The sequence below is a fragment of the Pseudopipra pipra genome, chromosome 16 (genome assembly GCF_036250125.1).
Source record: "Pseudopipra pipra isolate bDixPip1 chromosome 16, bDixPip1.hap1, whole genome shotgun sequence".
Taxonomy (NCBI): Eukaryota; Metazoa; Chordata; class Aves; order Passeriformes; family Pipridae; genus Pseudopipra; species Pseudopipra pipra.
In genome coordinates, this window is record NC_087564.1 from 10,835,107 (window position 1) to 10,848,806 (window position 13,700).

At 41.4% G+C, this 13,700-nt stretch overlaps 1 protein-coding gene across 2 annotated transcripts in view; it reads right to left on the minus strand.

Moving 5' to 3' along the window:
• Positions 1-13,700, minus strand: part of PRKAR1B (protein kinase cAMP-dependent type I regulatory subunit beta) — a 93,980-nt gene that overhangs the window by 10,602 nt on the left and 69,678 nt on the right. For both annotated transcript variants that reach the window (XM_064673085.1, XM_064673084.1), the window contains exons 8-9: positions 12,981-13,041; positions 9,371-9,492 (exon numbers count right to left, since the gene is read on the minus strand). In XM_064673085.1, the coding sequence (XP_064529155.1) occupies positions 9,371-9,492; positions 12,981-13,041 (183 nt within the window). The remainder of the gene's footprint in view (positions 1-9,370; positions 9,493-12,980; positions 13,042-13,700) is intronic.

Consider the following 13,700-nt stretch of genomic DNA (forward strand, 5'->3'; position numbering starts at 1 on the left):
TCCCCCATGAAAATCTCTCTCTAAGTCCTTTCAGTTAGTGAATCTCGTGTTTTCAAAGGACCAAATTCTGAAATCCAGAAGAAAAAAGCCTCACAAACTTAAAGTTGCCTCATCCTGAAGCACACTGGGAAGGGTCTTACATGCTCCAGAAAATCTACACTGCACAGTTAATGAAGGAACCCTAAGGAATATATTCTTGCAGGAAATCTGCAGCCATCTCAGTGGTATCTTGGCAGAAGAGGGACAAAAGCCATTCCACTAAGGGACAGATTTAACATGATTCAGAGAAAGGGATGAACTTCAGCAGGGATCAGGAAATTCTCCATTTCTCTTGCAGCAGGTTGGGCACCACTATATTCAGGTCTTGTTTATACTGTGGTGGTTTTCCTTGAAGACAGAGAAGCTCTCCTCAGGACAGAGTTCCCAGCTCCTGCCACGATACTTTAATTTCAGTTCAGATTTAATGTGCCTCAGGCCATAAAGTTCTTGCTCACATTGACTAAATGCTTTGAATCAGGGCTTGTGAGCTCAGTCTTCAATGCCAAAGGAGCCTACAGGGATATTGAGAACCTTTAGAAAACCTTGAGGGGTAAACAGTAGGTGCTGCTCTCCTTGCTCCCATGGAGAGGTGTTTCATTACCTGGGGACCTCTAGTGCTTTTGTAGACTTCCCTGGTAGGAAGACATTACTGGACAGGACTAAAGAGCACCAACCATTCCCCAAAACAGCTCAGGAAGAAGTTCCAGGCTGTTTTGAACACAGAGAAAATCTTGCACACTGATTTCTATACACATTCAAATGGAGCATGCATATATTAAGAATGAAACTGCCAATTACTAATTTTGAGTTTTACTTCTCCACACACCAAACCATCTCCCAGATTTCCACATATCCTATAGTGGTGGGATAAGAGGCCAGGGCGTGCCTGTCATTCCAGCATAAACTTCAATTTTATGGGTTTACAAATCAGATGTTTTAAATTACAGCTGAATGAGACTGAAGACTCCTACACAAGTTGTCATGTCAAAAGTGAACTGGGGAAACATTCATACACTTTTTTTGTTGTGCTGGGTATAGCATGTGCAGAAGAGAGGTTGGGAAAACTACTTCTAAACCTTTGGGAATATTATGGCTACACTGCATCCTCCCTGGGGTTTTGCCTCAAGACCTAAGTTTACCAATCTCCCAAAGACACAGAGTATCACAGCAAGTATAAGTTTACCAATCTCCCAAAGACACAGAGTATCACAGCAAGTCCTGTGTGTACCTCATGATGCTGATATAAGCAATGTCCTCATTCCCAGTGTCCTGGAAGACCACCAGCACATCACTCCTCAGCTGCCCTTTTAGCCCTCAGGGACTGCTGATAGCATCATTCCTGGGACAGCTTTTATGTTAGAGCTAAGGATCAGCAGTTCTAGGGCTACTTTCCAAAAGAAGACAAATCCTTTGAACTATGTAGCCAAAGACACTGAAAATATTCCTTTAGCCAGTAAATAATCTTGGATTGTTATTGTTTGCCAACCTTTGATTTATGAAAGACTTTTCTACAAAAACAGACAGAGAAATCAACAAATTTCTGTCAGCAATACAAAATGCAAGTGATTTCCACATAACCTGCAGTAGAAAATAACACCCATCATTTTTGGGTGGCAAAATTTAACCTAAAGGAAGAAGGTTCATCTGTTAGTGACGGGATGCTGGCCATAGGTTAGCACTGCTTCTCTGCCTGAGACCTTCCATGAGCAAAATCATGGAGGCCCAGACCTTCAAGGTGTCTAACTCTCATGGATTGTTTTCAGCAGGAAGGAAGAACTATCTTAATTCTTGTGCCTGTGCTTCAGATCATAGTGTGTACCACAGAGGTTGCTTCACGCACCTCATCACACGGGTGTGGTGAAGACAAACCCCAGGAAGCTCATGAGATGTTCACGTAGGTAAGATGGAATAAGCTGGTTAAAAGGTTACATGTATATCACAGTTAATACAACTCTTGAAATTATTTAATTATAAAATTATTTATCTCATACTACACAGATGGGCCAATCCAGGTGAAAATTCTTTTCCATCGCAAACTACTGGCTGTGTACGTTGCTTTTACACTGTTTTGCTTCCCATCAGACCTCTTTTTCAAAATACTTTATTTTCCTAATATAAAAGCTCTCTGATCTTAATGGTCTTGGAGAAGGATGAAGCAAGAGGACTTAATTCTGGTTGTGGACTCAAGATTGAGTCATGACTGGGTTTGACGGTATTTTTTTTTAACCGTACATTTTTAAACTATTATATATTATTCTCCACTCTCTGGGTTCATAGCAACTCTCAGAATTTACATACAGTTGTCCTGGTTTCTGCCACAAATGAGGAACAAAATCTGCAAAGTTCTAAAATAGACTGGCTAATCTGAAGTTTCACGAAATCGTGAAGGAAATGCTCCATCGTCCATCACTTCTGGGGTTTCAGATTTTGCAGAGTTCACCACAGGCAACTGCACTGCAGTGGTTATTAGTGAGTCTGGAGAAAGGGTTGGAAGGAAAGGCCAAAAGCTGCAGTCACTGACGGGTCTTCCATGGCTGGTGGAAAGAATGGGAGGAGACGGTTGATTCCTATGAAACACGACTGTCTCATGATACTGCATGGATGCACAGGCTGATCCACCGCCCATGGAAGTCAAAATTAAACTGAGTTGAACAAGAGCTGGACTAAGCCAACGTTTTTGTCCCTTTGACTCAGCAAAATACTTCACCTCCATCTCTAGCGAGGATGGGACCCAATCACACACCTAACTTTCCATCTTTGGTGTTGGCTGGCCACTAAAAAATGGATCCTGAACACAGAGGAACTTTGTAGCAGGGCCAATGGAAGTGCTGTTGCTCCAGCACAACTGCGTGATATCAAGAAAATCGAACATCCCTTTCCTGTAAGAGCTCTGTGGGAAACAATGTCTGCAGTTAAAAATAAGCAGAGTACAGAGCCCTGGTGCCTGCTGGCTCTGTTTATTCGGTATATTTTGTTTATTGGGTACATTAGGAGTCGCTGCAGACTGCCTTTGACAAACATTTTCGGTATCAACAAAATCCTAGTAACACTAAGCAGTTCTGATTGTAGCCTTTGAAACTCCTTTTCTAGACAACATTCATCTTCCTAATTAATAATTAATCGCACTGTGTTTTAAAGAGATTATCAGGTGTGATAGCAGAGTGTGCCTAAGGCAGTGACTTCATTATCCGCACGGAAGAAGTTTACTTTGTAGTTCTCCTGCCTGTCGCAGGGGTAGGTGCCAAAGGGGTCTCTCCTAGGTTAGAATGTCAAAGAGCAACAATTTAGGGCAGGAAACAATTGGGCTATTATTTTTCTTTTTTTTTTTTCTTTTCCCTCTTGAGGAGCTTTTAAAATCATAAATCTTCAGATGCTTGTTGTGCAATTTAAGGCTCAAGTCGACTTTTCCTACAGAAGGGCCCAATTCCTTGCAGGATGGGGTGCCCTTCCAAGGCCAACCGTGGCCCTTCCGCTGCTGGTGCACGTTTCCATGGTAGGAAGAGTTTACAAACACTGTTCCACCTAACAAGGCTTTGAACTGCATCTGTGCAGAGACGCCCCGCAGCGTGCCAAGAGTGTCAGCGGGGCTGGAAACACTGATTTCACCTAAGGACAGTATCTCAAGTACACTCTGGGCAAGAACTCCCCACAGATCCTGCCCAGACTGGAGGCAGTTTGTGGCCCTGACTTGAAATGTCAACAGCAGCATGAAAGGAACAGCCCCCCCAAGGATTACTGGGCAGTTTCCAATGTGATCAGCCAAGGATGCTGCTGGACAAATAATCATTATCAATTAATTTGATTTATTTCTGTCAGCGAGGCAGCTCTATGCATTAATTCTGAAAGGACCTCTGCACTATCAATGATTTTTTTTTTTTTCAATTATTTGCCAGTTTTTCTATTCCCATTGCCTGGTTTCACCAGTGACAGATATTTATGCCTTTTCCCATTAAGTTTTTGCTCACCTTTATGAAGTGTCATCAGTATTACAACCACTGATGGGGAAACAGGGAAGGTAATGTTCTGCCCACAAACTGGACAGGTGAGACTTAAAATCAGATGCCCCGACTCTGCCTCCTCTCTAACCAGCAGGATAATAATCAAAACCACAAATCCTCAGCTTTTTTGAAGTGCTTTTGACAAAGGAATTACAGAGGAGGGTGCAACAACCCCCTGTAACTTAACACTAATCTGCAATTAAATATGCTAGTTTTTAAAGTTAAAACAAAAAATCTAATGCCAAACTACTTGATACCATGGGTCCATTTCTCCTTGAATTGTCTCCTGTGAATTTTCTTCTATTTTTAGGCCTTTTATTTTTAGGCTGCTGCATGCTATTGCTGGGCAGCTCGACCGGCTATTAATTGGAAATGTTTTACTTCTCATGCAGTTTTATTTCTATGCTTTCTGCACCACTTAAACCAACCTGTCCTCGGAGGAGATGACAGGCTGCAGAGAGCACATTTAAAGGGCAGTTACAAGCTGTGCTCTTCGGGCGCAGTGTGGCCCTCTCAGAAACCTTTTGCTGTTCTGTCCTCCTACACCTGCACACGTTTGTGTCTGTGCACACATTTTTCTTAAACCATGTCAAACTTTATGAGCATTAGGGCCATATGGCAGCAGTTCAGCAAGCTCTCAGAGTGCAGCTGAGATGAGAAGGCTCCCTGAGCGCAGCCGGTGGAGTCCCGTGACAGTGCCCGTGTGCCGTGTGCGGTGCTCGGTCATGACAAGTGATCCGAGTGATCTGACACGGGGAGGGCTGGGAGCTGGAGAGCCCAGCAGGGCACTTCACGGCTGCAGGTCTCTGCATTTTTGGCAGCTGTGCTACAGACTTCGAGGTACTGTGCCACCCAGCCAAGTTGGAAGCTGAACTTGAGAGAGTGGTACACGATCATAACCGCTATTTTTAATACTATTGTCACTACCTTCCCCAGTAACCTAGACAACAGCAAAACCCTCTCTTCTTTCCAGTTTCAGAGCACTACTACACTAGTTTGAACTACTGCTCGAGCTGGAGTCAGTGGCAAAGCTCAAGTCGGGAATAAAATCAGCTCCCATTCAACTGGCATTTCATTTACTGGGACTTTTAACTCCACAAAGCTCACGTGCCTTTGCATCTACCACTTTAAAATGCTGGCTAAAAATATTTGCGTTATCTGAAGTCAGATGAATAAATCCTCCCCGCTGCTGGGTACACAGTGTGGCAGTGCACGACACAACTGCAAATTTATTTGTTAGAAACCGTACATCTGTTATGATTTACTCTTGCCAAAATATAATTCTTTATGGCAACAATTGTTTCACGGTGCTTAAAGTTTTTCACCTCTGTGCCAGGAATCTCATATGGGATAATTCCATGACCTTGGAATCCAGCAGATACATTCCACATCTGTCTGGTCTGGGAAAGCCCGAGTTTGTTGTGTGAAAACCATAGTGGGAAAGTGAGACCTGGAAATATCTGAATATACAGAAACTGCAGGGCTGCTTATTTTTTTTCTTTTTTTAATTACCAGTGTCAAGTAAATCAATCTCGCAGAAGTCATTGCTTTGTTTTTGTAAGCAGACATTCACTTCTGATCCTATCTTCAAATTAAGGAATATGGTATAAACATTACAATAATTCTATCTCTGGAAAAAATCACAGCCTTTAAATATTAAAACTAAATCTCGTTGAAGGCTGCTTGAGATAGATTTAAATGGAAAAGCACCCAACCTACTGCAAGCAAACATTTTACTGGTGCCTGTGAAGATTTAGGATGTCAGAAGAACCATAGCTGTCCTAGAATCTCAGGGTAATTCTTCTTTCATTAGACTTTTTTAAAAAAAAATGAATCATAAACAGCTTTGTGAGCAGTGAACTTGAAAATATCTGGTTTCCTGTGATTCTTCCCTGAGCACATTTTCTGTTATTCTAATAATTTGGTTGAGCTCCTGCTGCAGCCTTGCTGTCCAAGGAGCACTGTAGCATTCCCATGCATACAGCCTGCACCCCAAATAACCTGCACCCCAAATAACCTGCACCCCAAATAACCCGTGCAACACTGGGGATAAGAGGGTGGACAGAAAGCCGTGAAAAAAAAAAGGAAGAAAGAAGAAGAGGAAGAAATACAGAGAAAAGGTGAATGTGTTTGCTTGACAGAAGGGTGAGATTAAATATTCTTGTCCATACTAACCAGGATGATATTCCTGGTTTAAAGCAGGAATTGCTGTTCTGGTCATCAGTGGGGCTACAAGTCTTCCTTTCAAAAGGGTTTAATGGTTTCTCTTCAGTCTGCAAATCCTGAAGGTGCCAGTTCACTCATAGGCTGTGTCCTTTGGCAGGACCAAGGTAGTTACAGGATGGTTCCCAAAGGGATGTCACAGAGGAAGGCGGCATGGCAGGCTAACCAGAGATGAATGACTGATTTATGAAGTTCATACAAAACTGTACTAACAATTTTAAATCCATGTGTGAGTCCTGGGTGTCTTAGAGAAGCTTTTATGATAGGAGGCACAAGATTCCACTTGGAGTCAGTATCTGGGATGCTGGTGGACCAAAGATTTATAAATTGATAACTGATTTTCCAAGGCATGCCAAGAATGATCGTGGTTTATAATCATAAAATTATAGCATGGTTTGGGTTGGAAGTGACCTTAAAGATCATTTAGTTCCAACCCCCTGCCACGGGCAGGGACACCTTCCACTAGACCAGGTTGCTCAGAGCCCCATCCAACCTGACATTCAACACTTCCAGGGATGGGGCAGCCACAGCTTCTCTGGGCAACTTGTTCTAGGGGTTCACCACACTCACAAGGAAGAATTTCTTCCTAATCTCTAATCTAAACCTACTCTATTTCAGTGTGAAGCCATTGGCCCTTGCCCTGTCACTCCAGGCCCTTGTAAATAGTCTCTCTCCATCTTTCTTGTAGGCTCCTTCTGGTACTGGAAGGCTGCAATTTGGTCATTCCAAAGCTTCTCTGCTCCAGGCCAAACAATTCCAATTCTCTTTGCCTTTCCTCATAGGAGAGGTTCTCCATCCCTCTAATCATCCTCTGAGGAGCAGAGAGACAGAATCTCCTCCCTTGACTCACTGGCTACGCTGTTTTTGATGCAGCCCAGGATACAATTGGCTTTCCGGGCAGCATCAAAATGTAAAATGAATAAACAGAAAGGTAAGTGAGTACCTTGCCCAAAAATTGTGAGGCCAAGTTAGCTTTGTACTACTGGACACGCTGTGCTCCAAAGGAGGCTGCATTCTAGTGATATATGAAATGGTTTCTGCACATACAGCAGCCAAACAAATTGGCTGCATTTCTACTGTTTTGGATCAAAAGGCCACAAACATCAAAAAGTATGTGAATAAAGGCAATGGCTTTTCAACATATTGTGACAACAAACCAGCCAAAACTACTTTCAAGCAGGTTGCAGGATAACATGTTCCTGGTGACTTGCAGCAATTTTCCTGCAGAAAAGTTTAGCATCAAAGATATAAACTCCTGTGAAATCAGGTTGATAATACAAAGCTTAAACTATATGGTGAGCAGGCAGAAATACTACTGCAGCACAAGAAATAGTTGATACTGGGTGTTCATTCTTTAAATCAGAAAAATATAGGCAATTTCCAAAGGGAGAAACTGTGTCAGGTTTACAGTGGAAGGGTGAGGTGAGCAGATACTTTATACAGTATGCAGTGTTAATGCTTTTCTACCCGTTCCAGTCTTAACAGCTGTTTCAGTAAGAGGGGGAAAATAAAGGCCCTTGGTAACTCTTAAGCAAGCTGCCAATTTTCCACATGGGATTCCATGGCTAAGAAAATTAGGTTTTCCCAGTCTCATGCTGCTGCAAAGAATAACAGCACACTTAGTAACACTGGGAGAAATTCAAATTCTGTATTTATGAAAAAACATTTCCTAAGTTTTTCTTGTATACTAACTATCTTCTTAGCAAAAAAGATTGCCTAGTATCTAGCCTCTTTTATTCTGACACTATTGTTTTGAAGGGATAGTGCTTGTCACATATTTAATGTTCCTGAAGTGTCTCACTGTGTGATAGACGGGTGCAGTTACTGGCACTGACAATTTTGTGAGCATCAAAGAGAAACTATGTTCATAAATCAAATACGTATTTTCAACACTCAAGGTTGGAATTCTAAGTGTCAGATATTGATTATGAACCAAATTCTGGCTGCCTTAGTTAGAGGCACCTGTCCCAAAAATCCACAGATAAGGAGCAAGCAAAGCAAAGCCTGTTGGCCTCGAAACCATCTGGAATGGGAGCTGTACAAGCCCTTTCTCACCTGAGCAGGGCAGGATCTCTTTCCTCTTCAATCACATCTCAGCACAGCAGCCTGATGGAACCAGAGATGCATTCTGTGTACATACAACTGGGTCCTAAGGCAACACAGTGACACCAGCTTCTTACATCCATCTCACCCACCTTCTCCCATAGTGAGGGATTCCAATTACCTCCCAGTTCCTTGTGCCACCACTGCCTCATTGCTGGACACAGCCTGGCATGTGCACTGGAATTGTCACCACACAGTCAAATCTTGGTCATTCCTCATCTATATATTTGTGTATGAACACTCACAGCTGGTGCTGAGAAGCTCCTACTTCAATCCATAAACAATCATATCCTAATGCTCTGTTGTTATTCAGTCCGAGTCTCTCTAATACCTTTTTATAACATGTTATATCACAGTGCCTTGGTATTTGTATGAGATACCAAAGATCAAAATATTTATGTCAGAGAGGGAGGAAAAACCCCGTCAGCATCTGTTTGCAGAAGTGAGATGGTGGAACTGAAGTGTCAGATAATCTCCCAAAAAGATGTCAGCATTTTCAGCTGCCTGACAGATCTGTCTGCCTGTGTGAGAGTAAACAAGAAAATGGCTCAGCCATTTGGACTGAGTTTAAGGCAAAACAAAGAACAAATTATCCATTTTCTGATCAGATCTCCTGCTCCAGTTTACAGATGTCCGTTTGTGATAAACCCTGTAAGTCCCTTTGGGAACAACGATCAATGCACTGTGTGGCTGGCCAGCCCTGCTGAAGTATTGGCAACTTGGAACTAGAAAAATCTCCTGTGGAAACCAAACCTTCAAACAGTAAAGACAATAGACACACCTTGAAATTCCTCTGCATTTTCAATTTACTGGAAATAAGATTGTCCCACTTAAGACAATTCCATGGAACTGGTCTCTGAATTCATTTGAATTTTGAGTAGGTCTCCTGGGTTAAGTGGAGTTAGATTTATGCTGAAGTAAGAGATTGAACTGAACCCAAATGTCTTTAATACACAGCCTTGATCTTTACCAGGAAATGACAGAGCTTATCAGGATGCCAATCTTACCTCTGTAATAATGAAGAAGTCATCACCGGGCTCTCCCTGCACAACAATTTTTTCCCCATCTTCAAACTGGACAGGTTCCAGTGCATCAGCCACTGTCAGCCGCTCCCATTTGTCCAGGGACTCTAAAATATTGAAGATCATAAAGCTATATTACAAAAATACTCTTAACTTTGGCAGAAGATTCATATCTAAACTGACAGCTCTGCCATGCCTGGTTCTGTTATAAAAGAAACATTTCTTTTCATCCAGGCACTTTGCACGAACCTCCAGTTGGGAAACATGAATGTATTTATTCACCGTGTCTTAGACTTTAGTAATCACCCAGATAGTAATCTTAAAAGTTGGACAGGAAAAGTTGGCTCCGTTTCCCTACGCCTGCAGTCTGACACACGGTGCCCTGATGCTGCCATGGATTGGAGCAGCTGAGGAGCTGTTTGGAGATACCAGCGATGTGGGAGCGCCGGGATTCTCTTGCCACATCCCACACCAGATGTCAGGACAAGTCCTACTGTCTTTTCGTCAGAGCTGCTCCCATCTGGTTCCTGATGGGCTGCAGATAAGTGATGCAGAGCATTGATCTCAGAGATGACTCTTGCCCAGGGGCGAGATCAAGCACCGCCAGAGCCAACAGCCAGCCCCTGATGGCACCAGAGGCCTCTGGATTCATGGATGTTTGAGATGGCACTGCTGTTTCATTTGCCAGCAGGACAGTTGGTAAATTTTCCTTTTCATTCCCCCACTTAGAAAGAAAAATTATAAAACTTCAAAGTAAACTTAAGTAAGGGAACCTGTGTGTTTTAGGAGGAAGGGAGGAAACACAGCCAGCTCCCTGTGGCCTGGGGTCCTCATCACCCCCCTCCACCTGCCCCAAATCCCCTACACGTGGTACCTACATGGCAAAGGCCAGCCTGCAGAGGGCACATCCAGGACTGCTCAGTGTCCCACTGCCCTCCTCCTCCTGCCTGAGGGGTGAATTCTCTGCCCTGCCCTTGGAGAGGAGAGGTGCCACCTGTGTCTCTCTCCAATACCCATTTGCATGAGAATTCAAGACAGTGAATTGTACTTGAACTTTTGTACTTTTATCAGATTTGATTGAAAAATTACAGGTTTAAAAGTTATTAAAAGAAACAGATAATACAATGGTTTAACCTTCACTGCCTCAAAAAGCTGGGCTAAAACTCATGTGCCAGAGCTCTGCTGATTCTGACTTATTATGAACTATTGAACCAATATAAGTCAAGATATGCTTTCTGACACCAGGATCTGTCCTGTTCTGTCAGACTCTGGTTTCCCCATTTTGTTCAAAATATTTCTTAGAAGTATTGTGTGAGGGTGAAAGAGTTGTTCTTTAGAAGTTAAAAAGCCTTTTGGCTGAGCTCAGAAGGGTACACTGAGTCTGGTAATGAAACCAGATAGAAGTGATCAATGCACCAAAGGTAAGTTTTGAGTTGGCTGACACACATCTTCATGTTTTTATGCCACTTTATGTTTGAGAAATTATTGTTTCTAACATTTCCCTACCTATAATCACTACAGCCTTTCCCTGGTGTGTTTGTGACCTTTGTTGCAGCAGCATTAATGTCAAAGACCAAGCCCATATTGTCAATGCAACATTCAAAAACTGCTCTGTTTGACTAAAAATAAGCATAAAACACTTTCATACATACTAGAGAAGGCTTTTTCTCTCTTTTTTTTTTTTTTTTTTAAGGAACTCGGTAATTAACAATGGAAAGAAAGAGTCTCTTGAAACTTTCTCTACAGTTGGCTTTATGAAAAATTCAAAGCTAAATCTAGCTTTAGTCACGAAGTGTCTCTCTTTTGTCTAAGGGAATTGTACCACTACAAATACATTGGTTAATAATTCTTGCAAACAAACGTTATATAGAATATTCTACGAGTTTTAGTCACAGAGTTGAAGTTAAGCATCAAATAAAGTAGACCATATGAAATTTTTTGCAATTCCTAAATTGTACGTATCAATTCATGGTTTTATATTAAATTAAACTACAAAGGAAAGATTTAAAACAACTAGTTTTTCCATATCTTGTTCAATACACTATAAGCAGTTACTGATAACCTAAACAATCCTTAGATTTTAAAAAGAAAAATGTGACTCCTACAGTTATATGGCTAATTACAGACACTAGACAGGCCTTGGAAAAAAAAAATATATAGAAGAAGTAGGTAGAGGTTTTTCCACCAGGAAATCACAGAGTTCTGACCACATTAAAGGATGAAGTGAAGTTGAATTCTCTGTGCTGTTCCTGCTTTCCCAGGTGTCATCTACTTTTTAGACATGTCAAATAGATCCTTACACATTTCACCTAAATTTCCATAATCCTGCAATGATGTGTTATTTTGTTCACTGCTTTTCTGTACTTAAAAAAGGTTCAAATCTTGAAGTCCTTCCTCTTTTTTTACTGAGATTCAAAAGCCACACTACAAATTAGGCTATAATTACATTGCAAACCGCATGTTTAAGGAAGCACATCTCTGAATAACCTTTCTACTCTGAAATTGTTTTGAGATGTCTCATTGTTGTAATTGCTCCTCATTAGTGCAGGTGCACAGATCCTTTTTTCTTGAAATACTCGTTGTAATTTGGTATAATTTGTGCTCTTAATTTAGGAAGATTTAAATTAAGCATAAAAGAAGGTATTTAAATGATGGAAACTTCATTAATAAGTCAGCAACATACTTGGCCTTACTTTAAGCATACAAATATAATTGAAAATTTCATGGATAGCACCTCTCAGAAGTTCAAGTATACTCTCACTGAGACACTCTCATATTTCAGGTGCCTCAGCTCAAATGGTAGGTGAATACCATAAACAAGAACCAGAAAATTTTTAAGGAGAAATACAAATATTTTAATTATATAGCAAATGAATCCTGAACTGTTTTTTTCCAAATAGCCCCAGTAGAAACATGTTTCTCCTACAGAATCAACAACTCATTGTACTGTCTAACACTGTCCTCCTTATTAGAGGCTTTTGTTCTCCTAATGGTGATTGATTGGTCAGGCATTATGGGTTTGTTGTTTTTCCTACTGAAGGCCATCAAGAACATGTCCAAATTTCGTGGCTATCACATTAATCAAAGGGAAACAAAATCCAAGGACAAGAAGCTAAACAGATGTTTTAAGAATGTGAGACAGGGGCTGTAAAATGCACAGAAGAAAAAAGATCAGTCCACTTTGATTTTTAAGGTTAGTTTGTTTAGTGCACATAAACACGGTATTCTTGCAGGAAAAAGCTTCTCACCTGTCCCCTGGAAGGATGTAACTAGACTTTATGACAAATTCATATCTCTGCACTGCTTTCTGCTCCATCCATATGATCTTTAGGGACCAGCAGCTATTGAAAGGTTACCAGTGTGTGCCTGCTCCCATGTTTAATGTGTGCTTCAAATACAAGTTCAGTGCATAGTAAAGATGGAGAAGAACAAGTCCTGAAAAGGACCCTTTACACTTTCATTCCTTCAGAAACAGTGCAATGTGAGCCCTTCTGTTTGACCACCATTGCTTTCATCGTGCCATCAAAGACCAAAATTCACTCTGCCAACACGTATAACCGGGGAAATAACAGCCAAGTTCCAAAGGGCAACTGACCCAAAATGGAGACCTTGCTCAGGAATTCTTCATACATCTTCCGCTTCCTCAGCGTGCTGCCCTGTTATTACAGGAGAGAGAAAAAGGAGGCAGAACATTACACAAAGTATTTTTGTGATTTCTTCCTACAGCTGCTCTTTTTTTTTCTTCCCTCCCCTTCCAACTCTTAAGCATAGCCAGTGTAAACAGCCTCAGGCAAATCTTTCCCCATAAAATGTCTGGGCAAGTTGTATTGCTGATAAGCAAAGACAGAAGGACTCAAATTCAATCCTGGTGTAATTTCACTGACTTCACTGGTGTTACTGGACACTGAGGATGAATTGTATCCATTATTTACAGGCACTCATTTTAAAGCCTGAGCTTCAATTAACTCTTTAGCTAATTCAATATATATCTCGTTCCCAACGAGGCCCTGCCAGAAGGGAATTTGCAATTACAAAATAGGATAAAACTTAACATGTCCCCGTGATGGATCCCATCCTTTTAGGTTAAAAACTCTTTAATGCCAAGAGTATTTATCTGTAATATTCTGTACAGTGTTGTATCTACTGTTACTGCTGAGCAATCTATTCATATTACAATTTTAACAGGATTTAAACGTTCTGTGGCAGACAATCCATCAGTGTATGTGCAGCCACCAGCACAGTTATTCCCCATTCTACTAAGATTTTGTTAGGTGATAAATTACCAAGACACCTTCTGCTCACATAATGTTTGATC